This window comes from Hyaena hyaena, unplaced genomic scaffold, assembly GCF_003009895.1.
Source record: "Hyaena hyaena isolate Hyena2069 unplaced genomic scaffold, ASM300989v1 scaffold_98, whole genome shotgun sequence".
NCBI classification, from domain to species: domain Eukaryota; kingdom Metazoa; phylum Chordata; class Mammalia; order Carnivora; family Hyaenidae; genus Hyaena; species Hyaena hyaena.
The window spans coordinates 3,758,991-3,785,683 of NW_024080730.1; the positions used below are offsets into that span (position 1 = coordinate 3,758,991).

Sequence of the window (26,693 nt, forward strand, 5' to 3'; positions counted from 1 at the left end):
CTGGGCCCTGCCCTTGGTGCGCCTGGGGAGCCGGCCCCGCGGCCAGAGCAGGGAGCACTTCTTTCTCACGAGGTCCCCTTGCCCGTGGTATCACGGTGCTGTGGGTTTGCTCTGTAATGTAGCGCTCCCCGGTGCAGGGAGGGTCCTGGGGCCAGTGTAGAACCCCCCCAGAGGGCAAGGCGCGTGCCTGACCACCCCCCACCAGGGCAAAGGGCGGCAGGGGACCCAGCCTGGGTGGGGGCAGGGGCTCCCAGCTCCTGCACGTGCCCCGAGCACACAGGGTCGACCGTGGGTCCCCTCCCAGCAAGGGCCCCGGGCTGCCAGCTCCCGCCGCAAACCTTCCCATAGACACCCTCCTTCACGTCTGTGGCCTGCAGGCTCGAGAACCCTGTGCCCTCAGACCCCGGGTGGCATCCCGCCCCTCCGCTGCCCGAGGCGCCCGTCCCCACTTACCACCCCCCACCACAGAGCATCCGCGTAGCTGCCAAACTCCACTTGGCCCGACTCGTTCACGGCGTCCTTCTCGGCCAGGTACACGAAGTACGAGGAGAAGATGAGGCCCAGGAAGCCGATGTACAAGGTGGTGATGAGCTCCTGCGGGCAGAGCGGGCAGAGGATGCGGGTCAGCAGAGCACGCGCGGCGGCCCAGGCCTCTGCGACCTTCCCGACAGATGGCGCAGGCGGGGGGCCTGCCAGGTGCAAGCTCGCCTCTCCCAGAGGGTCCCACGAGGTCCTCATGCCCACACTGGACCCGTCACCACCCGTCTCCCCAGGGGCCAGCGTGGGGCCCTGGCCGAAGCCTGGACAGAGGAGCCGGCTTGCACGGGCTCGTGGGCTGCCGGGCTCTGTCCCCGAGACCCAGGGTGATGTGCCCCGTCTTCCAGGGGCTGTTCCCGTCTGCTGCTCTTACTGTCTGGGCCGCTTAGAGCCTCTCTCTCCATCCTGCACCTCTGCCCCCTGCTCTGCCCCGGCCTCCCAGCCCCAGCCTCACCCCAGCCTCCCGGCTCCAGCCTCCTCTCCTCAGCCTCGCCCCTGCCTCCTGGCCCCAGCCTCCCGGCCCCAGCCTCGCCCCAGCCGGAAGGAACACGGGCACATCGTCGGTCCGGCAGGCCGCCGAGACTCGGCCCTGCACCCCGTGCTCCCACCTGGGGCCCCTGCGCACACACCTGCCGGTGGATGAAGACCACAGAGCCCAGCAGCCTCCAGGTGCCTCCCTGGCGATCGACATGCAGCATCCTCAGAATCTGGAGGAAGCGGATGCCCCTGCGGGGGAGACGCCTCTGTGCCCCTGCCCCCGACTCGGGCCCCTGCGCAGCCCCTCGCAGCCGGGCTCTGCGTCTGCCTGCTCCCTGCCCAGCAAGCCTCCCTGCCCCTCCTCAAGCACAGGGTCAAGGCCTGGGGGGCGGGGGGTGGGCATGCCAGGCCCCAGGCGAACCTGCCCATCTCCAGATTCCTTTGGTCCCCAGCCCACCTTGTGGGGAGGCCCTTGGATCACCCTGGTTTACAGAGGGGCAAACTGAGGTCCCTGGATGGTGAGGTCACAGCCCCAGTCCCAGAGGCGCTCTCGCTGGGCCTCAAACCCGGGCAGCCTACCTCAGCGTGGGGCCTGAGCACGGGCCCCCACCCAGCACGCGGCCCCGCGCCCCCAGCCGGGAGAGCTTGTGGCCCAGGAGTACCTGATGGCAGAGGTGGCAAACACCTGCCCTTTGGAGCCCACGCAGAGGACGACCATGGAGGCCAGGACCACGATGAGGTCTAGGGGGAAGGGGCGCGTGTCAGCAGCCAGACGCCGGCTCAGGGGAAGGAGCCTGGCAGTGAGGAGGGCAGGGTCACTGGGACGGGGAGACGGGCCCTCTGTCTCAGGCCCACGCGGCCACCTCCCAGCCACGCTGCCAGGTCGCTGGGCCAGCAGACACCTGAGGCCGCCTCCTACGCCGCAGGGCTCAGGCGGTTACCCTGCGGGCCTCGGGGGGACTCTGCTGGTGCTCGTGACGGGGCCCGCCTTGCCGGATCCCCTTCTCTGGGGGCGGGGGGGGCAGTGCCCAGCCCTCGCCTGGCAGCCTCGGGGCGAAGCTCCCCTGGGGGCAGGCACGACTCACCGATGATGGAGATGGGCTTCCGGGCGAAGCGCAGCCGTCCCCAGACGCCCACGTACTTGCTGCGGCAGCCGGCCGACCAGAGGCGGACCACGTACTCCGTCCCGAAGAACACCACCAGCACGATCTCCTGTGAGACAGAGGCGGGTGAGCCGGGCCTGGTCTGCGGGGTGCGTGGTGCCGGCCACGTGACCCAAGGCCAGGCCCACCACCCGTGGACACCTGCCGCTCTCCAGAGTGGGGCCCGGCCGGGCCGCGTCCACACCCGGGCCTGGGAGCAGCTCAGGCCTTGTGTCCTCGCCCGGCCCTGAGACACGCGACGTCCTGGGGCTCAGTCGTCAAGCCGGCACTCGTGTCAACCACGAGCCCCCGGAGCTCAGGCCGCACATCCTGATTTGGGTGAAACCCCCCCATTTCACCTCACAGCCCCCGCAGCGCCAGGCACACGGTACCCGGGGACACTGGGAGCGTCCGCTGGGGCCTGAGTGCAGGAGCGCCAGGGCAGGGGGGAGGGCGTCACGGGCAGCACCGCTCAGGGCTCCTTCCACAGCCAGGGCACCTCGAGGAGGGGACACCAGGACACCAAGGGCTAACGTCCAGGCCACGGAGGACGGGTAGTCGGGTAGACAAATGAAGAGACATGGTACAAAAACCAAGTTCAAGGGGAAACACACCAGGGGCGCCTGGGGGGCTCAGTCGGTTAAGCAGCCGACTTTGGTTCAGGTCATGATCTCGCGGTTTGTGGATTTGAACACCGTGTCGGGCTCTGTGCTTGCAGCTCGGAGCCTGGAGCTGCTTCAGATTCTGTCCCCCTCTCTCTCTGCCCCTCCCCGTTTGCACTCTGTCTCTCTCTCTCTCTCTCTCTCTCTCTCAAAAATAAACATTACAAACCAAAAAAAAACCCCAAAAACAAAGGAAAACAAACCAGACAACCCAGTGACGTGGACAGACGGAGGAGGAAGTGGGAAATCCTACTAGATCGGAACCAGCGACCAAAACTCTCCCAACAAAGAGAAGCCGTGGCCCGAAGGCTTCACGGGTGAATTCTGCCAGACGTTGGGAGAAGAACTGACCCCGGTGCTTCTCCAATTTTTCCAAGACACTGCAGAGGGGGACACTTCCTAGCTCGTGCTGCGGAGCCAGCACGTCCCCAACCCCAAAGCCAGACAAAGACGCTGTGAGGAACGAGGAGCCCAGGTCGGTCTCCATTGAGCCCGGGGGCAGGAAGGCCCAGCAAGGCACCCACGAGCCGGCTCGGCGGCCTGTTAGGAAGATCACACGCTACGACCGAACGGAGCTGATTTTTGGAAGGACGGCTCGGCACACCGAGACGTCACTCACAACACGTCACGGCAACGGAACAAAGGGGGTAAAAACGCACGACCTGAGTCGATGTGAAAAAAGGCATGTGACAAAATCGCACACCTTGTCACGCTGAGACCAGTGAACTAATCAGGACACGAGGAGACCGCTGCGCGTGACGAAAGCTGCACCTGAAGACCCACAGCACACACCTCGTAGATGCCAGCTTTTCCTTCACCGCCGTGGATGCTGCTCGACAATCCAGCCGGAGCAGGGGCGAGGGACACACAAGAGGCGTCCCGACTGGAACGAAGTAAAATGACTTCTGCTCACGGGTGACACGAACTTACGTGTAGAAAACACAGATTACACACACGCACAGGCACAACCCACCTGTTAGATCTTTCTAGAATTCAGCCAGGCAGGTACAGAGGTACAGAGCCAGCAAGCAACTGCATCTCTGAGTCACTTGTACCATTTCCACCAACCGTGAACAGTCTTTAAAAGAAACGACTAGAACGATTCTGTTTACAGTCGTGTCAAAGAGAATAAAGCATCTGTGAGTTAATGAAGGGGGAAGAAGCCGGGCACGATGAAAACTGAAAACATTGTGCCGGGAAACGAAAGGAGGGGCGGCGCAGCCCCCGCCCCCGACCGCGGAGAAGCCGCCAGCACCCGGGTGGCACCCCCGAATCCTGATGGGGGTGCTGTAAGAAGTCATCTTAAGTTCACATGGAATCAAGGAAATTTGGACCAGGCCGAACGAAAGGGGCGCATCCGTACAAGGGATGCAGGACGGAGGCTCTGACGCCGCTCCAGCAGGGATGGGCCCGGGGGGCCCAGGAGTCCCGAACGGCCGAGGCGGCCAACCCCTGCCCTTTGGAGCCCACGCAGAGGATGACCATGGAGGCCAGGACCACGATGGGCGGGTGGGGGTAGGGGCGCGTGTCGGCAGCCAGACGCTGGCTCACGGGAAGGAGGCGATGCGGATCCTCCTCCCCTGGAGGCAGCCTGGCGGGGGCCTCGCTGGGTGGCAGTGCCGGCCCTGCTCCACAGCCCGCCTCTGCCCTCCCCTCCAGCCAGGGGGCCCGCCACGAGAGGGTGGCTGGACACTGCCCATGGGCTCCGGAATGCTGTGCCTTGCGCAGCTTGTGTTGGGGGCAAGCTCGGTGGATAACGGGGGGAAACGTGGGAGATTTTGCAAAAAAGTTCTGTTCGCAACGTCGCGTCGTTCTGGGGGTGGGGTCGCACGCAGCCCGGAGGGGGCAGGGGCACGCAGGCCCGTACACTCCGGGACCTCGCGGGGGCAGCGGCCACATCCACTGCCCACCGGAACGGGACCTGCCCTGGCCACGCTCAGTGTGGACCCAGCGAGCGAGCGGGCCGACAGCTCCCCGCCCGCGAGGCTCCATCCTGCTCGCGTGTTTCCCCAAGCACCTGGCCCTGCGGTCCCAGCAGGCGGCCTGAGCGCACTGGGCCTCCAGGGTGTGGCCGTCGCCTCCCCGTCCCCCAAGTGGAGACACCGGCACCAGTGTCTTCGTGGAGAAGCGGCCACCTGGCCACTCGGGGATCCCCGCCAGAGCCGTGCCCGGGGCCCCCTCCCCGCCCTGCGAGTCCAGGCACCATCCAGCTCATCAGTCACTTCCCGGGTTTCGTTCTTGTTTTGGTGCATGTTTTTATTGTTTAAATCCCTCCCTCAGCTGTACCCTAAGCAGGTTTAAAGCACTAGAAACGTCTTCTGAAAGACCCTGAAATAAATAACTATCAGGGGTCACCGGGTCTCCCCCACCAGCCCCCAAATTATGTCGGTCTCACCCTTGGGGAGAACCCAGTCTGGAGCACGGAGCCGCCCCTGCTCTCCCAGGGCTGCTGAGAGCACAGTTCCCCTCTGGAGGGTGAGTGCAGGAATAATTTAAAACAATGCTAATCCTCAAATCCTGTTTGGGTTTGGAATGCAGCGCGAGGCCCGGCGGGCTGCGTGGGTGCTCACCCTGTGTACACGAGGCCCAGACGGGGCCGGGCTGCGCGATGCCACGCGGCCCACACGCGGGGAAGGGACGGGACGAGTCCCTTCCCACCCGGAGGCACGGGGCAGCGGGGAAGCATGCTTGCCCGGAGTGCGGGGTGGGGAGGCACTCGGGGTCACACCCAGGCCCTCAGAGCTGGGTGCTGCGTGCCGGCGCCCCGGGGGGCTCACCCTGGCCCGCCCAGCCCACCGCTAGCTCCTGGAGCCGCCTGTCCTCTGACGGGCGGGCCTGGATGGGCCTGCGGACCCGCAGGCGCCCTGGAAAGTTTTCACAGGAAGGCTGGAGGCCGCTGTGGGGCTGTGACTGGCCTTGATCGTCCAGCTGCGGAGACTGGTGTTGGGGGCCTGTGGGAGGAGCAACTTCTGTCATCTGTGGAGCCACCCCCGATTCGAGTGCGGCGTCCCCAGCCCACGGCAGGCTCAAGGATGGCACGGTGCCCCTTCCCAGAGCCCCAGTGGCCCAGACCCAGGAAGGTGTCCCTGCCCCGGCCACCCTCTGGGCCCAGAGTTTTCTCTGCAGGGACAGGCCTAAGGCCTGTCTGTCTTTGCTTCCCAGGCCCTAAGCAAGCCTCAAAGGTGACTAAGGGGCCCCCAGAGCCTGCCAGCTGCTGTCACCCCTGCCCCGGGCCCATTGACATCACTCCCCACTGTCCATACCAGAGGGTCGAGGTCTGCGGCCCCTTCCCCGGGCCTCACCCCCTCCTCCATCCTGAGAGCCTCCCGCTGGCCCACCGCAGGTGCTCCCGGCCCAGCTCCCACCGGGGCCCTCACACCCTCCTCGGTCCAGCTCAACTCCCCCACCCCTGGGAGCCGCACCCACCAGTCCTGTGGAAGCCACGTGGCTCCCCGCCAATGACACAGCCAGCCCAGGGGTCCTCTCGGCCAGCTCCACACAGCGCCTGCATCAAGGACGCGGGCAGGAGCCTGGGACGTTGATGGAGTGCGGCCCTGAGCCTGCCCTGCAGCTCCAAGCACGGAGGCGCCCTCATGTCTGGGAGGTCACAGAGGCCACAGTCAAACCGGAGGGATGAAGGGACCTTCCCATCCCGGCTGCCATCAGCTTCGGGGCCCAGGGGCTGGTGGGCCAGGGCGGGCGCTGGGACCGGACGACAGACCCGAGTGTTTACCACCTGCTGAAAGCGGAGACACGCACCTCGCGGGCCCAAGCGTCCCGCGAGCCCCCCACCCTGACCCGCGTCCTCCCACGGGTGTCCGGCCGGCGTCGGGCCTTCCCGGGGGTCCTCCCTGTGCCGGGGCTCAGGGGTGGCTCTCAGCAGTGACCCTCGTACAACTCAGCACCATCTTACAAACAAGTTCTAACAAAGGACCCGCTGGAAAGCAGGTGAGGAATTTGAGCAAACATCTACTTAGAGAGGACGTGATGGCCGGCAGCCGCCTCCATCAGGGCGATGCGGGCCGAAACCACGGCGACAGAGCACCTCGCGCCTGTCACAGAGGCTCCGCCGAAGAAGATAAGACTCACAAGTGTTGGCGAGGACATGGGGAAAGCGAGCCCTGCGGCCACCACGCGGCCGAGGTGCAGGGTCCTCAGGTTAGCGCTCCCTTGAGATCCCGTAATTCCGCTCCTGGGTGTTTACCCAGAGAACACGAAAACACAAATTCAAGAAGATACCCGCACCCCCACATTCACTGCAGTCTTACTGGCGACAGCCAGCACGGGAGGGCAGAGGGTGTCTGCCCACCGAGCAGGGTCCCAAGGAGAAGCGTACCTGACGCGGTGTCAGCCGGGAAGGAGAACAAAATCCCGCCGTCCGCAACGACGGGATGGAGCTGAAGGGCCCCGAGGTAAACGCAGGAAGAAAGAGATCTCACTTGTGCGGAACCCACACAGACACATGAAACGAAGCACACGGGTCCCGGGAACACACTGGTGGTCACCAGAGGTGGGGCAGTGCGGGGTGAGAAAGGAGTGAACTGCTTTGCTTTTTCAAATAAATTGAAAGTTAAAAAAAGTTTCATGTCCATTTGTTTTTGAGAAAGACAGAGAGACAGCATGAGCTGGGGAGGGGCAGAGAGAGAGAGAGAGGGGGAGACACAGAATCCGAAGCAGCCCCAGGCTCTGAGCTGTCAGCACGGAGCCCGACGCGGGGCTCGAACCCACAAACAGGGAGGTTATGACCTGAGCTGAAGCTGGACGCTTCACCTTAAAAAAGAAAGTGGCAAGGTGGGCACCAGGGCTGGGGGTCTGTGCTTCACGGGGACGGGGTTTCTATGTGGGAAGATGGAAAGCTCTGGAGACGGAGGGTGGGGACAGCTGCAGAGCAGCGTCATGGTGCTCTGTGCCCAGAGCTGTGTGTGCACCTCGACACAGATATGATAAAGCGTGTGGTATGTGTATTTCAGCATGATTTTAAGAAAAGACAGATGAGTGGATGCCAGGGGCTGGGGGAGGGAGGAATGGGGAGCGGCCGCCGCTGGGCAGGGGCTCTCCTCGGGGGGGGGCGGGCGGCTTCTGCAAGGACACGGGCGTGGTGGTTGCACAACTCCCTGAATGCACCGAATGCCACTGACTGCGCCCTTGGAAATGGCGAACGTGGTGTTCTATGTGTTTGACCACAACAGACACGCACCCGCGGGCCCTGTACCGCACCTTCAGGGAGGCCCCACACGGTGGAAAGATGAGCCCTGAACGTCACCCCGCCTGGGGCTGGGACAGTCACCGCGCGGTCGGCCTTGGGCCCCAAGCTCCATCTTCACAGAGCGGCCGGGAGCTCACTGAGCAGCGCAGGCACCCCTCCGGGTCCCCCCTGTGGGGACAGCCGGGGAAGCAACGTGCAAAGGGCCCTCCTAGGGCGGGATGGCAGTGACTGGGGGGGTCTCTGGACGCTCCTCGCCCTGTTTCACCGTGGTGTTGACAGCGGACGTGTGCAGGGCACTGCACAAGCCTGGGTCCCTCCCCGGGCGGCTCTGGACCCTGACTCAGACACGCCGCGGCATAGGTAGCTGCGGGGTCCTCGCCCCAGATCTTGTTGTTTCACTGAGACACTGGGTCCAGCCGGACTGAGGGAAAGAGCTAGAAGTCACAGAAGGGTGCGCGGGGCGCACGGACGCCCCCACCCTCCCCGGCCCCGGTATTTCGGGGAACGGCGTTGTGACAGCAGATCTGCCCATCCCAAGGGTAGAGATAAAGGCTCAGCAAGGCCTTATCTGGTTTTTCCCCGCTGAGCGCGCACGGGGAAAGGTTGGCGGTTGCTCAAGCCTTTCGTAGCCGCGAGGAAGGGTGGGGAAGAGGAGGAGGAAGGCCACCGGCGGGCTTATCCGTCCTTCTTCATCAGCTACTGAATCCTCACTGGCGGGAAGGCCGCTAAGGCCGTGTGTTTGAGGCTCGGCGCTGCCGGAGTCGCATGACTTGGAAGCAAGCGCTGGGAACGTCCCCGTCACCAACTGCTCCCACGTGACAGATAGCAAGACAGCCTGGAGGTTAAACCCGCTTGGATTAGCTGAGCTCACATCCCGACTCTCAGGATGGAAAATATTTTTTCTTTTGCTAAACATAAAGGCAGCCTCCCAGATCCTTATCCTTGTGATTCCTGTAGTGTCTGATGTTGCTGCTCCATTATCTCGATGATGAGCGCTTTTGAAGGGAGATAGGAGACTGAACCACAAAGGATTAAGTGCCCGGGACCGGGGGGGGGGGGGGGGGGGGGGGGGGGGGGGGTAGGGGGGGAGGGGCCTGCGGGTTGTCAGGTGAGAAATGACAAAGGGCAGGAATTAGGGTCAAGGACAAACAGCCTCTCCGGTGGCCCGGTGGGCGCTGGACGTGGAGTTCTCTTTGGAGGAGCTCCTGCCCGGTCCCCCATCGAAGACCTCCATGGGGGGCAGGATGGCGCACTTCCCGGGGTGCACGGGATTTCGCTGGCAGAGAAGGGAACCCACGGGAGGGACAGGGCAGGGCTGCGGGCGGCCAGCGTGAGGGTCTTCCCCTCCTCCCACGAGCCAGGAGGCGTCCCCACGGGGGGCACGGGGCCGGCCCAGCTGTTCCGACTCTGAGGGCCCCGATGGGCCGCCGGGGCGGCCTCCGCACTCCCGGGACAGTCAGCTGGCCGGGGGGACGGGGCAGGCGCGCAGGCTCAAAGCGCCCTTTGTTCTGGGGCTGCCCGTGGCCAGCTGCTCCCAGCCGCGCGCCCGTGCTGAGGGCTCAGGGGCCTCCCGGTGACATGTGCTGGGCACAGCTGGGGCCCGCAGCGCACACTTGCCGCCCACCCCATGGAACAGCAGCCCCCCGCCCCCCTCCCCCCAGGCGCCACGGGGCAGAGAGGCCCGTGCTGGGGTGGGGTCCCGCGTGCCCCAGACCCTTTGCTCCCCACAGCCTGCGGGCCAGGCCCTGAGTCGGCCCCTGGGGGTGCAGGAAAGGGGGCCCTGCTGCCTGAGGGGAGCCCTGTGCTGGGACAGAGGGCAGGCTGGGCCGCTGAGGGCCGCACCCCCCACAGGACGGCAGGACACAGCGGCGGCAATGTCCCGACGTCAGAGTGTCCTCATCTGTAGGGCGGGAGTCCCAGGGGTACCCGCTTCCCAAGGCTGTGGGGAGGGCTCACATCAGAAAGGCCCCTTGGGCCTGTGGAGAAGCCACGGAAAGACCCAGAAGACAGGGTGGCATTGAATGGCCTCAAGAGGGAAGTGACCTCCCAGGGGCAGGCAGGAGAGGGGCTCAGCACAGAGGGCGGAGAACCCCGACCTGGTCCGGGGCTCGCAGGCCATGCTGCCGCCCATGGGCCAAAGCCCGGCCCGGACCCGGGTCAGGCCCTCCACTCTGCCCACAGCACCGGCCCCTCCTGAGCTGCCCCCCGACCCCGTGTGACGTGGCCCAAGCCTTCGACACATCCACCTGGACCCAGCCTGCGTCCCCCCGGCCGCCCTCCCTCCTGCCGAGGCCGTGGGGCTCAGCCCAGCCCAGGGGACCCCCCCACCTCCTCAGCTCTCTCTCCAGCTGGGGCTCCGCCGTCACTTTGGAAGCACAGTCCAGGGGGCTGGAGGCCCCAGGTGCCCCCAGGCCGACTGTTTCCCTGTTGTTGGGACAAGGACCCCCCCCTCACAGGTCTGGGGTCGCTGGCAGCTTGGGGTGCCCCCCACGGCCTCTCCTCAGCAGGCCTGCCACCCCAAATTCCCACGAGGGCCCCACGAGCTGCCAGGCCCCGAGGAGGTAGAAGCCCCGGCTGCAGGCTGGCGGCCGGCACAGGCCTGGGGTGTCGCCCCTCCCATTACCCGCAGTCGCGGGGTTGGGGCGACTCAGGAGGCACTGGTCCCCTTCTCCCGAGAGGTGGCCTCCCTGCCAACTGTCCGGGGGGGCCGGTCTGGAGGCCAAGCAGGGCAGCCCGCAGGCCTTGATCCGTCCCCCGTGGGGACGGATGTTCCCATCTGCCAGCAGCCGGGCCCAGCGAGTGGGCAACAGCTGCCGTCCGGTGCCCTGGCCTGGCGCGGGGCCGCTCGGGGGAGGCCCGCCGGCAGGGCTGCTGGGGGCTGGCTGCCTCCCTCACCCCTGCTCCACACCCCGGCAGCCGCTCCAGGGCGCCCCCCACTCCTCGCCCGCCTGGCTGGGCGCCGTTCCCCGGGCTCACCTTGTACTGCCACCCCCGCCTCCTGGGAGCCACAATCAGACGTGCCCATGCAGCCCCATGGGCGAGACACAGACGTCCCGACTCCGCGCGCGGGCTCCCCGGGACGCCCCTGTGCAGGGCCAGACGGACTTTCAGGGAGCAAGGAAGACAGAGGACGGCTCTGGGGCCAGCCGTCCCTGCAGCCAGCAGCTCGCTGGCCGCCCAGAGGAGCCTCAGGGCCCCTGTTCAGGCCTCCAGCCTGGCCCCCCCCGTCTGCAGCACCTGCGGACTCCAGACCCGTCACCCCAGGCTCAGGGGCCCCAGGCCCCATGGCTGTGTGTCCTCGGGGGGCGTGGAGGGTGAGAGCAAGGCCAGAAACTCGGCCACACTCGCAGCCAGAGCACCTCAGGCCTGACATCCTCAGGTCCCGGGCTTCCCGGCTCAGCCTCTGAACGAAGGCTGCCCCCAGCCCCCCACAGTGGGGGGAAGAGGGGTCCCCTCGGCCACAGTAACTTCATACACGTTACCGGTGCCGGCACCCAGCTTCCTGTGCCAGCATCGCAGGTGCGTAAGTGCGTCCGCCTCCTCCCCACCCGGGCCCCCCCGAGGCCGCGAGGTGGACCAGGGCCCTGCCGCCACGGACACCCTGCTGGGGTGGGAGAAGGAGGCCCGGCCAGGAAGCGGCCCCCCGGGCAGCTGTCTCCTCCCTGCCCGGGACTCGGCTTAGCGGCTACACGGCCCCTGGACGTCCCGGAGCACCTGGCAATGGGCGAGTGGTAAATACGAGGCGCGAGTGCACCTAACGCATGTATTTTACCTATTATTTGCTCTTAATGAGTGAATTTCCATGCACGTGGGGAGACGACGCTTGAGGTACAAGGATGCCACTAACCAGCGGCTGTGGGCATCGGTGTGAAAATCACGTGTCCCCCGGCAGTGCGGGGGGTGGGGCAGGCCCGGAAGGCGCCTCCCACAGCGCAGAGGGACCCTCTCCGTGACCCTGCGTGGGCAGCGCGCTCCACACTCACCTCCCCTTCATCCTGGGGGTTATTCAGAAGAGTAGTGCTTCGCTCCCAAACAGCTGAGCCTATTCCGTAACCCCGTAATTTTTTATTTCTAGTTGTATTGGGTTTATCGCAGCCAACTTCATCCCAGTTTTTCAAAGAGTGTTGGGTTTTTGTTGTTGTTTTTCCACAGCCGAGTGGAATGATTGGTTTTACAAATGTGCGTGGGCACAGGGAACTAGAGCGTCTGGGGGACGGTCCGTAGCTACAGCACTGGCGTTAAAGCGCAGTCCCGAGATTCTCTGCCGCTCCTCCAGCGCGTCCGGGCCCATCCCGGGGACCAGCCACAAGGAAGCCGTGCCCCCTGGAGATGCCTTGGGGACACTACTCCACAGTGGTGGGGCCCACAGCTGACGCCAGGCCGAGCGGGTTGGGCCGTCCGCACTGAGCCCTGCCCACGCTGCACGTCAGGGAGCTCCTCGGGTCAGCGCTTGAAGGCGCCGGGCTTGGCGACGCTTGGCACACGGCCGTAGGCAACTGGGACTGTTTCGGTTACTGTTAGAATCCACCACAACACGGCCGTCCACACCCTCACGTATCTGGCGTCCGCCAGGGCTGTCCTGTTGTGAGAGGTAAGGTGAAGTCTCCTGCAGCGGTCATGTCTAACCTGCTTTGCATTTCCAATAGCTTTGGTTTTTCAGAGCTCCTATGCTGTTTGACACATCCGAGCTCACAACCCCATCTCCTCCAGAAGCGATGCCTTGTCTGGGCTTGTCCGCGCGCGGGAGCGGACCCTGCTCGCCCTGCGTCCGCATGCACTCGCTCAGCAAGGCGCGGCCCTTCCTTTGTTTTCCAACGTCCATTATTAGGTTGCTTTACCGAATTCCCCTGAACAACATATTTGTTAAAAATAAAATTAGGGGCGCCTGGGTGGCTCAGTCGATGAAGCGGCTGACTTCAGCTCAGGTCATGATCTTGCAGTTTGTAGGTTTGAGTCCCGCATCGGGCTCTGTGCTGACAGCTCGGAGCCTGGAGCTGCTTCAGATTCTGTGACTCCCTCTCTCTCTGACCCTCCCCTGCTCAGACTGTCTCTGTTTCTCAATAATAAATAAATGTTAAAAATTTAAAAAAAAAAAAACCCTTAAAAACCTGAGAGTCCTTTGTTTTTTAACAGAGGTTCTCGGGCCGTTCATATTTAGTGTAAAACAGGATCCGTCCAATTCAATTTGCTCACTGTTTGCTGATCGACGAGGTCTTTTTCATTTTTCCTTCGAGTTGGAGAGGCGATCAGCATAGTATCCCTTCCTTCTCTTTCCCGAGTGGGGAGGCTTCCTGGCCTATTCGGTTCCATCGCTGGGCCCTCACCCCTGAAGCTCATAACAGCCCCTGCTCCGATCTGAAGATCTTATACTGCAGCTGCCCCGACGGCCCCCCAGTGAGGTGGACTTCTACGTGACTTCATCTCCCCCGTCCCTGCTCCCCCATCAATGGCCCTATGAGTGGATAAAGCCATTTCCCACATCACTTCAATGGATTTCACGACATCCTGTATCCTTTTCAAGAATTCCCAAGCACAGAGGCCTCTCCTGTCTCCCTCTGACCAAGTCCAAGTCCGTGACTCTGAGCACAGCGCCATACCCAGGGTGCCGGCTGGGTGTCGTTAGTACCGTGGGTGACGATAGTCCCCGAGGGCCTCCTGCCTCCGGCACCAGAGCAGGACAGGCCCTGAGTGACCAAGTGTCTCCTGCTTCAGGATCCACTCCTCACCTCTCACCTAGACACTGTTTGGCGGTCAAGTGCATCTCCCCAAACCTCATATGCTAAGGTCCTGAGCCCGTGGACCAGCGAACAGGACCTCATTTGGAAATAGCGTCTTTGCAGATGTGATTAGTTAAGCCCGGTCACTAGGCTGGACACGAGTGGGGAGAGTGCCGTGTGCAGAACAGAGGTGGGGGGAGATTGTGGACACAAGCGGGGAGAGTGCCGTGTGCAGAGCAGAGGTGAGGGGAGACTGGACACGAGCGGGGAGGGTGTCGTGTGCAGAGCAGAGGTGAGGGGACACATCTAAGGGCCAAGGAACCCCCAGGAGCTGAGACGGACTCCCCTGCCCTCCCAGCCTCAGAAGAAATCCACACCGCGACCCCTTGATCGCAGGCTTCCGGCCTGAAGACAACAGCAGTGGCATCTGGGGGCTCCCGGCTGTCGTCCAGGTCAGACCGAGGGCTGGACGAGAGTCCCTGTGGATGTCCGGGTCACAGGCTCCAAAGCCCCCTCCTCCGGGGAAGGGTCCTGTAGGCCTCCGCGAGACGGCATCTTTGTGCACGTGGGTGGACGCTGGCCTGCTCTACGGAAAACTCTGGGCTCTGCAGACAGACCCGGCATGCGGAGAAGGCGTCCCAGGCTATCGACCAGCAGACGCAAAGAACCAGGGGTGGGAAAGATGGGGGGAGGGCAGCGTCCACGGCACTAAACAGTCAAAAAGGCAGGTGGGGGCTTTCCACTGAGCCCCACCTCGCGGCCTGGGGGCCAAGAGCCCGGTGAATCACGCTCGGGGCCTCGCACACACGGGAGTGGCCGCGCGGGCCGCCCTGTAATTTGTGGCAGGGACGCGGGAGGCCCCGAGACCGTCCGTGCCCAGCTGCAGACACCGTCAGCCGCCCGGCAGCCAGCTTTACACGTATTTAAAGCAAATCCCCCGTCTTCCCCAGGCAGGGCTATTTCCGTCTCCAGCCCAGCTAAACGGGGTTTATTTTCAGCCCCGGAACCTCACTGCTGAGGGCTGTTAACCCCAAAGAAGTCCCACCCCTGTGATGGCCACCTTAGCCGCTGGGCTGGGGGACAGAGGGCGGCAGCGGTGGCGGCCGAGTTTTTATTTGCTGAGAGCCCAGGCTTCTAAAAATGTCTTATTTAAGAATTTACCCAGAATGAGAAGTCTACCAAACCAAGAGCGGCTTGGGGGTGAAAACCCGTTCTAATTATCTGGTTGGAGCGCCGAAAGACTCTGCCTCAGTCTGAATGGTGTTTATTTTAGCGGAGGCGGCGGGGGGCTGCCGGCCGGGGGCTCGCGGGGTGCGTGCGAGCCGGGGCCCCGCTCCCCGGTGTCCTGGTGTCCCGGCGGCCAGGTGCCTCGCCCGGCTCTGCACATCCAGAGATTTTTAATGACAGGCGGTGAATTTAAACAGGTTTTTTTTTTCCCTTTCAGGAATGTTTTAAGGGATTGAGAGGAAATTGTGCACGGATTTTGCTGTTTTAAGAGCTAATATGTGAACAGCTTCAGAAGGATGTATGTTGTTTTAGGGCTGGAGTTTACAGAGTAAAAGCGTAAGACAAAAGCAGACTTGCCATGGGCTCCGAGGGTCGTCTACTTGGATTTCACTCCTCCGAGAAGGGGTGGCCTTCCCAGGAGCAGGGCTGGGAGGAAATAGAGAAGGCCTGATCTTCGCCTCCCCCCCCCCCACCGCCAACTGCATCCCCGTCGCCAGAGCAGGGGCGCCCAGCTGGGCGGCCAGCCTGCGAGGGGGCCTGGAGGTGCGAGTCTCCAGCCCGTGCCCCCTGTCAGGGCACCCAGGAGGGCCCTCTGTGTCTGGACAGCCCCAGGTCCCCTGTTCCCACGGGCAGACTGACCCTGGTCCTAAGATGGGGGGAGGGGGCTGGCGCCTTGGGGACAAATATCAGAGACACAAACTACCAAAATTACTCGGGAAGAAATAAACTGGATGGCCCTAAGCCTGTGAAAAAAATTGAATTTCTAACCAAAAACCTTCCCACAAAGAAAACCCCAGGCCTGACGGCTCTGCATGTCCCGTCAAACACCGAAGAAAAGAGCAATTCTGCCCTAAATCTCCCAGAACCAAAAGGCAGGACCGCTTCCCAACCGATTACCTAATGCCAAAAGCAAAGACGCTGTGAGCGAAGAAACCTCGGACGCGATCCCTCGTGAGCACAGATGCGAAAACTCTGCTAAATTTGCCAAATCAAAGCCAACAATATATTTTTTAAAAAACGCATCACGACCAAGTGGGCTTTATTGTAAGAATTCAGGGTTGGTTTACGATTTGAAAATCAGTCGGTGTAGCTCCCCGTATGAATACAGTAGAGAGAAAAAAAAGAACACATATAACCAATAGATACGGGAAAAGCATCTGACGATCTGATGAAACCCAGCAGCCGTACTCGATATCCCGTCTTCCCAGCTAAGCGGGAAGAGGGGGCTTCCTCAGCGGGCGCGGGGCACGTCCAGAACCCACAGCCAGCCCCCCACTTCATGGCGAGACACCAAGCGTCCCCCCAGGATCAGGAACCAGAAGAGGGGGCTGGTCGCTCCTCACTGTTTACTGAGCGTCGCCATGGAGGCCCAGACGGTGCGTCAGACAAGAACAAGGGACAAAAAGCACAGAGATTGAAAAGGAAAAAAACAAATTCCCTGACTGACTTTGTTTGGGACAACACGATCATCTCCATAGAAAATCCTACAAAATCTACCAAAAGAAAAAAAAAAAAAAAAGCTTCCAGAACTAATAAGGTTAGCAGAGCTAACAACGTGCTAGGAACCAGCCATCCAAAAGCGAAATTAAGGAAAGTGTACCGTTCGGGTAACGTCAGAAACATGAAGCAGCAACGAATCACACAAGTTATGTAGGAGACGTGTGCACTAAAAGCCATAAAACACGGATGAGCGATGCAGAAAGACATCTAGAAAACAGACAGACGTCACATTCACGTAGCAGAAAACACAGTGTTACTAAGACCCATGGGGCCCTCAAATTCGCTGACCGACCACCAGCTCACTGCTGTGCGAACCAACATTCCGACAGGGTTGTTGGGTTTTTTGGTTTTTTTTTTTTTTTTTTTGGTAGAAATTAACAAACTGATCCTCAGATTTACATGGAAATGCAAAGACTAGAATTGCCAACATATTTTTGAAAATGAACAAAATTGAGGGATTAACACAGCCTGATTTCAAGGCTTACTATAAAAGTCACATTAATCAAGACAGTGTGGTCGTGGCAAAGCAGAGTAGAAAGTCCAGAAGCAGACCCACGCATATGGTCAACTGATTTTCATCAAAGGTGTCAAACTAATTCGATGGAAAAACGGTGCTGGATAGAACCACATGCAAGAAAGATTTAATACCTGTCACTGCATATAAAATTAAACTTGAAATGGATCGCAGATATAAACACAGAATGTAAAACTATAAAATTTCTACAGAAATATAGGAGAAAAGCCTTTGTAACCCTGGATTAGGCAAATATTTCTTAGACAGGACACAAAAAACATGAACCTTTAAAGAAAAAAAAACTCTGAAAAATTGGACTTTGTCAAAATTAAAAACTCGTGCTCTCCCGTAAGGCAGTGTGAAGAGCAAAGAGAAGCCACAGATCAGGGGGAAATGTGGGCCAAACACACGCCTGATCATCCAAATGCAATGTCTCGACTCAGGTCTAGGGTGTACCAACGAGGTGTGCAACCCGCTGGGAGGGCAGAGGGCCCGACGGCGAAGGTGGGCAAGAAAACGGAGCCCTTTGTCAGAGGCGGTGCGGAACGTGGGAGCGGCCCAGGGAAGCATGCGCGGGGCCGCGGGTCACTGGGGAAGCGCAGTTAAAACCGTGAGATGCGGCCGCGGGGACGGGGCAGTGTTACAAGCTGGTGAGGACCCGGGCAGCTGCCCGTGGACGGGAAGAACGGGACGCAGAGCGGACGTGGGAACCGGTGTGGGGTTTCTCGGCAAGGTCAGCGTGCCTCAGCCACGCAGCCGGGCCGTCCGCTCCGAGGGCTGATCCCCAGAGGGATGAAGACATCGGGCCTTCTCGAAACCTGTGCGCAATAATCAGGACGGCTTTAATCATAACAGCAGAAAACTGGAAACAGCTCAAATGTCCATCAGCCTGTGAATGGATAAACAAACTGTGGTACATTTTATCCTTTCCAATTAAGAGGAAACAAAGTCGTGAACGCAGCAACAGGGGTGAGGCTCACATGCATTCTGCTCCGTGAAAGAAGCCAGACGCCACAGCTCCGTGGTGCAGGATGCCGTTCGTATGACGTTCTGGAACAGGCACGGCCACGGGGACAGGAAACATCCGTGATTACCAGGTGCTGGGGGCGCGGGGGCGGGGGAGCTGCCAAGGGGCACCAGGGACTTTCGGGGGGTGATGGGAATGTTCCAGATCGTGATTACACGACTGCAGACATTTGCCAGGACTCACTGGCCTGCACACCTAGAAAGGCGTGGTTTCACTGAGGAGGGGGAGGGCGGGGGGGAGTCCGCGCCCCGTGGGCCTAAGGAGAGAAGAAGAAGAAAGCGGACCAAAAACGACACCAGCCTAAGATGGACAAGTAAACAGACGCTTCTACAGGAGACGAGTTAATGCGGTAAAAGTAGAGATGCATCAAATCAAGGACATCGTTTTGGGGGATTTAAAAAAAAAAACAACCCACCACCCCGCATTAGAAACCGGCCCTTTCGTGCGCCCAGAGTGGACGCCTGGCCCTCCGCAGGCCCACCGAGCTCCCGTCACCCAGGACTTGGGCTACGGCCCCCACTCACTCCCCAGGAGTGCCCCCCCCCCACGCTGTCCTCCTTGGTCACTTCCCTGGGGACCCAGCGCAGCACACTGTCACCTTGCGTCTTGGTGACCGCCTGGAGCCACCAGCCTCCCTCTCCGTCAAGGGCTCCCTCACGCGCCACGTGGCTCACTCCCCGCGCAGGGCAGTGGACAAGACGCCCAGGAAGTAGGCGCCGAGAAGCCCATAACCAGCCCGTGTCCACGCCTCGCACCAGGGACCCCAAAGCTATTTGCAGCCGGGTCCCGGGCCGAGCCCAGTGCCCCTCGGCACACGCCCTGCAGTCACGGGGGTCCTCCAGGCTCCTTCCAGAAGCTCCTGAGTCGCGCCCCACCCGGAAAGCCATGTCCACCAGCTCCAAACTCACTGCCCGTGTCCCTCGGGGACCTGGGCTCAGGCGCTAACCTGCCTGACCCCCGCCACACACCCCGAGCTTGGGAGGGAGATGCATCCCTGGCCCCTCGCTCTTGGCGCCCAGCTGACTTCAGGCGGCTTTCCAGCCCCCCGCCCCGCCCCCCGTGCACTCGGAGCTGCTCAGTAGGGAATTTGCAGAGTTCTGAGCTTTCTGTGACCTTCGAAGTATGTTGGCTTCTTCTGTCTTCCGCCCACACCACTGCACGTAATCTCCAGAGCGACCTGACACGGGGGCGTGGGGTGACGGTGAGGGTACCCCACATGGAAGAAAGCCAACCACAGGTCACGGGGCTCTTCCCCGGCAAAGACCCCTGGCACAGTGACAGAAGAGGCTCGCTCTCAGGGGACCCAATGCCTGGCGAGAGAGCGGGGCAGAGGGACGGCGGAAGGCAGGCCTCCCCAGGAAGTGACCCCCCAGCCGCGGCCTGTAGGCCAGGAGGGTCGAGCATGGCCCAGGCCAGACATCGAGGAGGTCAAGTCTAGGAGGCGGGGCCCTGAGGGGCTCTGTGGGTCACAGGGAGGGGTGTGGGTGTCCCTTCAAAGCCGTGGGAAGCTTCCGGAGAGTTCTAAACAAGGCAGCGACTAGATCTAATTCCCTTTTTCAGGAGGTCTGTCCTGACTGCCATGCTGTGGGTGCTGGGGAGGCCTGGCCTAGGGAGGGAGCCAGGCAGGTGGCCAGCATGCTCTGGACCAGGGACAGCAGAGCTCGAGCCCCCACTCCAGACATGATGGGGTACACGTGGGCCAGGGCCTCCCAGACACACAGCTGCCTGGGGCCCCATCAGAGCCCTGTGGCCCCAGACTGGAGAGCCCGACCTCTAACCTCAACCAGCCCAGTTCATGGCCAAGGAGCATGAACACTTACAGAAGAGAAAACGAGCAAGAGACGTGCTAGCTGTGGGCCACAGGCCGTCCGGGCTCACCTGGGGCCGACACGGGGCCAGGGACACTTGTGGACGTGCCCACTGGGGAGCCCGAGGTTCTAGACGGTGGAAGACCAGTGGCTGCAGGCGCGCAGGCGGGGCGCAGGGGAGGGGGAGGCGCGCAGGCGGCACAGAGGACCTGTAAGGCAGGGCACTCCTCTGCGTGACACGGGGCACCCTCACACATGGGTCGACACCCACAGGAAAGACACCACGGGGGACCCCGATGTAACGTGAGGACTCAAGTGGACAGTAACAGGCCCGCGCTGGTGCTTTGGCTGCGACAAATGGCCGCGCGCAGAGGCGAGGCGGAAACGGTCAGGGACGCTGGCGGGGGAAGGCGGGAACTCTCTGTAAAAGCTAAAAAATGCTGGGAAAAACTGTCCGTTTTATAAAATGCATTTTAAAGAAGTGTCTTTGGCACACACCCCACCCAGGTGAGCCCACGCTGCCCAGCCACTCGTGCTGTCCCTGGGGGATCACGTGGGGGCGGGGGGCCCACGGCAAACGCCGGCATATTCGTGCTGCCGGCTTGGTCTGTCCTTCCCCAGGCCCGACCGCCTTCCTGTCCCGGGGCCAGCGAGCCCCCTGCGTCCTACCCACAGGCCCCGGGGTCTGCCCCTGACGTCCCACTGGAGGAGACAGGGGCTCTGGCGCAGGAGGGCCAGCCAGGCCGGGGCTGGCGCGGGGCGGGGCCAGAGCCACATGCCGTCCCCTCTGCCGGGGGCACAAGGACCGAAACGCTTGTGCGACTCTGTCCTGCCCTGCTCGCGCAGCTGCTCCGCTCAGCAAGGCCTCCGTGACCCCTCGACCAAGAACCACAACCACATCGCATCACTTTCTGTCCCCCGGGCACGCAGCTGTCCCCCCGGGCGCTGGGGGCTGAAACACAGGAGGCCAGAGGGTGGGCATGCAGGGGCGTGGACGAGCATCAGCGTACCAGGCGGTGGCAGTACGGTGATGTCTTCGCAGGGACTGGGGAGGGGTCACTGGCTTGCTGCACACGAGCTGTCGGGACAGGAGGGCACCTTCCCGAATATCAGGGTCTCCACGGAGCACGGGGCACCACCCGGCAGCTGTGACAAAGTAGCGCAGTTATGGACCCTGACGCCCAGACCAGGAACGTCAGTCATGCTGCTCAGTGCAGATAAATGCAGACGAGCTTCAGTGATGCATTAGGAGGAAAACATTTCGACTCAGGTAAGACTCAGCATCTGCTTCACACGAGAAGCACGCTTCAGATATAAAGGCACACGTAGGTTAGAAGTAAGAAACGGAAAACGTGTGGTATGGGCACCTTGAGGGAAAGAAAGCCTCAGTGGCCACGATAGTATCCGACGGGGTAGGTTTCAGAGCAAAGAACGTGACCGGGGACAAAGAAGGTGGCTTCGTAGTGATAAGGGGCCCATTCATCAGAGGACACGAGGTCCTAAATACTGACACACCACCAGCAGAGTCACAACACACTGTAAGAGTGGCCGGCTCTGGAAGGACAGGCTGGAGGCCTCGCTGTGCTGCAATCATCATCATCATCAGACAGACAGACAGACAGGACGCAGCCACCCGGTCGACGTCCAGGGGATGGTCCTCCCAGCAGCGGACATGCACTGTCTTCCTGTGCCCAGTGGGCTGTTTACCAACACAAGCTGTAAGCTGGGGCCATAAAACAAGTCTTAATATGTTTAAAGAGAATTCGATCATATTAAGTACTTTCTCTGACCACAAATGAATTACAGTGAAATCATCATCAGGAAGGTATCTCGAAAATCCTCCAACGTTTGGGCAGGAAGTCCTATGCTCCTAAATAATCCAGGCATCAAAGAAGAAAACAAAAATGAAATTAGAAAATATTTTGAATGCAATGAAAATAACCTAACGTGTCAAGATCTGAGGGATGCGAGTGAAGTCTTTAGGGGGGACTCATACCACCCAACTCCGTATCAGGGGGACCTCTCACCAGTGTCCTCAGCTTCCACCTTAACAAACTATCGGGGTGTCTGGGTGGCTCAGTCGGTTGAGCATCCAACTTTGGCTCAGGTCATGATCTCATGGTTCATGGGTTCAAGCCCCACGTCAGGCTCTGCGCTGACAGCTCGGAGCCTGGAGCTGCTTCAGATTCTGTGTCTCCCTCTCTCTCTGACTCTCCCCTGCTCACGCTCTCTCGCTCTCTCTCAAAAACAAACGAACATTAAAAAAATTTTTTTTTAACTAGAAAAGGACAGCCAACTGACACTAAGTAAGCACAATGAAAGAATAAAAATCAGTGCAGAAACCAATGAAATTACAAAACAGAAACACAAACCCCAAATCAAAAGTGGGTTCTTTGAGATCGATAAAATTAAAGAAACTCTAGACAGACCCATCACACACTCAAAAAAGAGCACAAATTACCAATATCAAGGGTGAGAGAAGAGACATCACTACATGTCCCACAGCTGTTAAAAGGAAAGCGTAGTCTCATGAACAACTTTGTGCCAATAAACTTAACACCTTGGGTGAAATGAACAAATTCCTTCAAACACACAGAACACCAAAGCTTACTCAAGAAGAAATAAGTAGCCTGGATATTTTATTAAGCACATTCAGAGCCTAGTTAACAACCTTTCTAGAAAGAGAAGCTGAGGCCCAGACAGCTTGACCAATGAATTCCACCATGCACGTCGGGAAGAAATTAGACCAATTCTGCACAAAGTCTTCTCCCGTATAAAGAGAATGCAGCCCAGGGGCGCCTGGGTGGCTCAGTCGGTTAAGCGTCTGACTTCAGCTCGGGTCATGATCTCACAGTTCGTGGGCTCGAGCCCCGTGTCGGGCTCTGTGCTGACAGCTCGGAGCCTGGAGCTGCTTCAGATTCTGTGTCTCCTTCTGTCTCTGGCCCTTCCCTGCTCACGCTATCTCTCTCTCTCTCTCTCTCTCTCAGAAATAAATAAAACATTAAAAAAAAAAAAAAAAGAGAGAACGCAGCCCAGCTCACTCAGCCAGGACAGCATTACTTTGGTACCAAAGCCAAACGTTATAAGAAAACAATAGAAAATACCCCTCATGAACTGAGATGCAAAAGTTCTTCGCAGAATTATAGCAAACAAAGCCCGAAAGCACACACAAAGGGTAATAAATACAACACGGACAAGTAGTCAGGAACGCAAGCTTAGTTTAACATTTGAAAGTCACTCAACACGATTCGCCACGAGTAGCTCAAGAGACGTAGAAAAACATTTGACAACATTCAACATCCACCTGCATTAGCAAACCTCTCAAGCCTCTAATTAGAAGGGGTGTCCTCGATCCGGCTGACCTCACACTCGGTGCGAGAGGCTCAGTGCGTTTCTTCCGCCGCGGGTGGGAAGGCGAGGGTGTCGCTCTGCCTGCCTCTGGTGGACCCCGGGCTGCACGGGCAGTGTGCACTTGGGCAGGAGAGACAGGCGTCCAGACTGCGAAGCGAGAGCTAAAACAGCCTTTATCTGAAGACATGATTATCAATGTGAAAAACCCGCAGAACCCACTAAGAAAGCCACTAGAAGAAAGAACTGAATTAGGAAAGATTCAGGACGTAAGATACCAAAGTTATAGTTCTGAATATCAGCAATGAATCATCAGAAGCCAAGTGTAACAAAGAAACACCACGGGCGACAGCATAACAAATAGGAAATACTTGGGTGTCTGACAGAAGACGTATACGACCTTTACTCTAGAAACTACAACACACCCAGACAGAAATTGAACATCTAAATAAATGGGGAGACGTAGAGACGTACAACATCCATGGGCCAGAAGATTCGATCTCGGCAGATCCATCCTCCCCTGCTGATCCCTGGGTTCAGTGCAATCCCAAGCAAAATCGCACCAGGCTCCCTTGTAAAAGCTTCTAAAATTGATACAAAATGCAAAGGACCTGGGGAAACCAGAGCAACCTGCAAGAGAGGAACGGCGATTATCTTAATTTATTTCCAGCCTTCTTGCGAAGCTACAGGAAACAAGGCACAGACACACATTTGCCGACCAATGCACCGGAATGAACAGTTCAAAAATAAGCCCACGTTCTCCTAAGTTGACTTTTTTTTTTTAAGGTGTCAGTGTGCTTCAGTGGGTCAAGGATAATTTTCCAACAGTCGGCACTGGGACACTGGACACTCCCATAACAGACTGTGAATCTTGACCCATAATTTACACAGCACACGAAAATTAACTCACAGACCAAAGACAGGCACTAAAACTACCAGAGGAGTGTAGAGAAGAAAATCTTAGTAATCATTTGTTTGGGAAGAGAGTAAGAGTCCTTAAATATGGAAAGCATAAAAAAGGAAAAATCAATAAATCTGACTTCGTTAAAATTGAGAACTTTTAGTCTTTAAAAGGTACTGTTCCCATAAACGAGAAGGGCAGCCGTAGAGAAATACTCATGAACATGCATCCTCACGTCCACGATATATAAAGAGCGCTTACAACTTAGTGACAAGGCAACCCCTCAATTTTAAAACGGAGGATCTGGAAAGATTCGTCCCCAAAAACGTCCCATGAAGGGGAACAAAGATGAGGTCAACGTCACTAGTCGGTTGGGAATAAAGATGAACACCCGAGCTACCGCCCCCCACTCATGCTGGCCGAAGGAAGAGCCCGCCCACGCCAGGTGGAGGAGAGGCCGTGGTGGAGCCGGACACCCCACGTGGCTGCGGGCGAAAACCCGCTTGGCCAAGGTCCTCAGTACTTGAATGATCACCTCCCATACCGTGTGGCCGTTCCACTACTAGGTATTTACCCGAGAAAACAGGAAACACACGTGCATGGACAGCCTGGACACACGTGTCCCCACACAGCTTGTGACCAGACATCGCCGAGATGCTCATCGTGTGATCGGTCAGCGGACGGCTGGACAGCCACACAGCGGCTATGACTCAGCGATCAGGGAGAAAGGGCTCCAGACACACACGCCGCCTGGATGAGCCTCAATACGATGGTGCCGAGTGAAAGGAGCCAGACGGGAAAGCACCGGCGAGGAGCCCCATTTGTAGAAAACGCTAGAAAATGGAAACCAGCAGCGGGTACCTCCTGAGTGGGGAGGGGAGGGAGGAGGGGCCCCAAGAGCACGAGCACACTTTGGGGGAGGGCGTTTGCTGTCCTGATGGCGGGGACAGTCTCACGTGTCTACACGCGCCAGATCCTGCCATGCACTTGAAATACGGCGTCTACCGCGTGTCAGTTACACCCAATGTGGCCGGCGTCTGTTAGAAGCAGAGGAAACAAAGCGGCGGCTCGGCACCTCGTGTAGATCTAGGTACCTGCACTGCCACCGCGGACGGAGGTCACTGGCTCCCGACCAGGTCCCACCCGTTCCCCAGAACACCCAGCCTCTGCCACCACACCTGCCCAGATGAGGAGGTGACTGGCCACCACAGCCCTCTGGCCGTCCTGACTGAGAACCTTAACGCGTGTGTGCCCGACCCCCAGAGCCCAGGGTGTCAGAGCCGCCACCATCACTCGACTTCTACACGTGAGAAAACCAAGCCCAGCGAAGTCTGGTCTCGGGGGGTTCTAGACCCTGACCGCCTCCCGAAGGCCGGGGGTCTGGGCAACTTGGAGGCCACGCCCAACAGCAAGTCTGTCCCAGACCAGCTGCCCCGCTGCCCCTCGGCTGTCTGTCTACACAAGGGCCTGCGATGACCCTTAGGACGGGGGTCTCGACCCTGGGCATGAACCAGAAGTTCTTCCAAACCCCAGGAGGGGGGGTGCTTCCTCATGTCCCCGAGTGACCACGCAGCCTCACAGGTGTCCCCGTTTACAACAAAGTCACCTTGAACCTCACACCAACCCAGAGACCACAAGCAACTGAGGAGCGTGTCAGGGAAAGGAAAGGGGGCCCAGCAATTGCCAGGTCCAGGGCCCTCATGAGGTAGGTGACCCCAAGACGGGAGACGCACGCAGACCCCGGCCCGGGCCCCACCCCCAAGGACAGCAGGGCTCGGCCCTGACCCTCCCCAGCGGGTGCGGCCAGCGGCCCAGAGAAGAGACTCAGGGGCAGCTCGAGAAACTGAAAATAAAATGAAGAGGCCTGGCCTCCCCCGGCCCCTGCTCTCAATGCACAGACTCTTCTCAGCCCGTCGTGCTCGGAAACTGACCAGGTCGTCGCCCGCCAGGAGGGGGGCAGCCACAGCCTCGCAGCACACATTTGACATTCTGTTCTCCCCCAGGCTTCTGCGCTGACAGTTTCTGGATTAAATGTGCAAATGGAACGCGGCCCCGAGGGGTCTCCCTCCCTACCGGCTCACAGCTCCAGGGTTGAGTGTGTTTGTGTGCGCGTGTGCACACAGACACGTGTATCTGCCTGAACGTGCACGCCATGTGTGTCCACATGTGAGCCTCCACATGTGTCTGTGTACACGTGTGCGTCCGTGCTCATATACGTGTGTGCCTGTGTAGTTGTGCGTGCTGTGTCTGCGTGCATGTGCGTGTGGTTGTGTGCTACGTGTGCACATGCCTGTGTGTGGTTGTGTGCTATGTCTGCATGCACGTGCGTGTGTGTGGTTCTGTGCCATGTCTGTGTGCATGTGCGTGTGTAGTTGTGTGCTGTGTCTGTGTGGGCACGTGCGTGTGTCATTGTGTGCATGTGTGTGTCATGTGTGCTGTGTCAGCATGCACGTGCGCGTGTGTGGTTGTGTGCTCTCTGCACATGCGTGTGTGTAGTTGTAAGCTGTGTCTGTAGGCACGTGTATGTGGTTGTGTGCTATGTCTGTGGGCACGTGTGTGTAGTTGTGTGCTGTGTCTGTGGCCACGTGTGTGTGGTTGTGTGCTGTGTCTGTGTGTGCATATGCATG

The 26,693-nt window shown here is 59.8% G+C and overlaps 1 protein-coding gene across 5 annotated transcripts in view; it reads right to left on the minus strand.

The window, feature by feature from the left end:
* The window catches only part of KCNQ1 (potassium voltage-gated channel subfamily Q member 1), a 303,513-nt gene that overhangs the window by 228,204 nt on the left and 48,616 nt on the right, over positions 1–26,693 (minus strand). For 4 of the 5 annotated variants that reach the window (XM_039235442.1, XM_039235441.1, XM_039235443.1 and 1 more), the window contains exons 3-6: positions 2,100–2,226; positions 1,677–1,755; positions 1,167–1,263; positions 454–594 (exon numbers count right to left, since the gene is read on the minus strand). In XM_039235442.1, coding sequence (XP_039091373.1) covers positions 454–594; positions 1,167–1,263; positions 1,677–1,755; positions 2,100–2,226 — 444 coding nt within the window. Of the gene's footprint in view, positions 1–453; positions 595–1,166; positions 1,264–1,676; positions 1,756–2,099; positions 2,227–6,244; positions 6,416–6,577; positions 6,848–26,693 lie in introns of those variants that run through there. The other variant, XM_039235444.1, reaches the window with a different exon arrangement.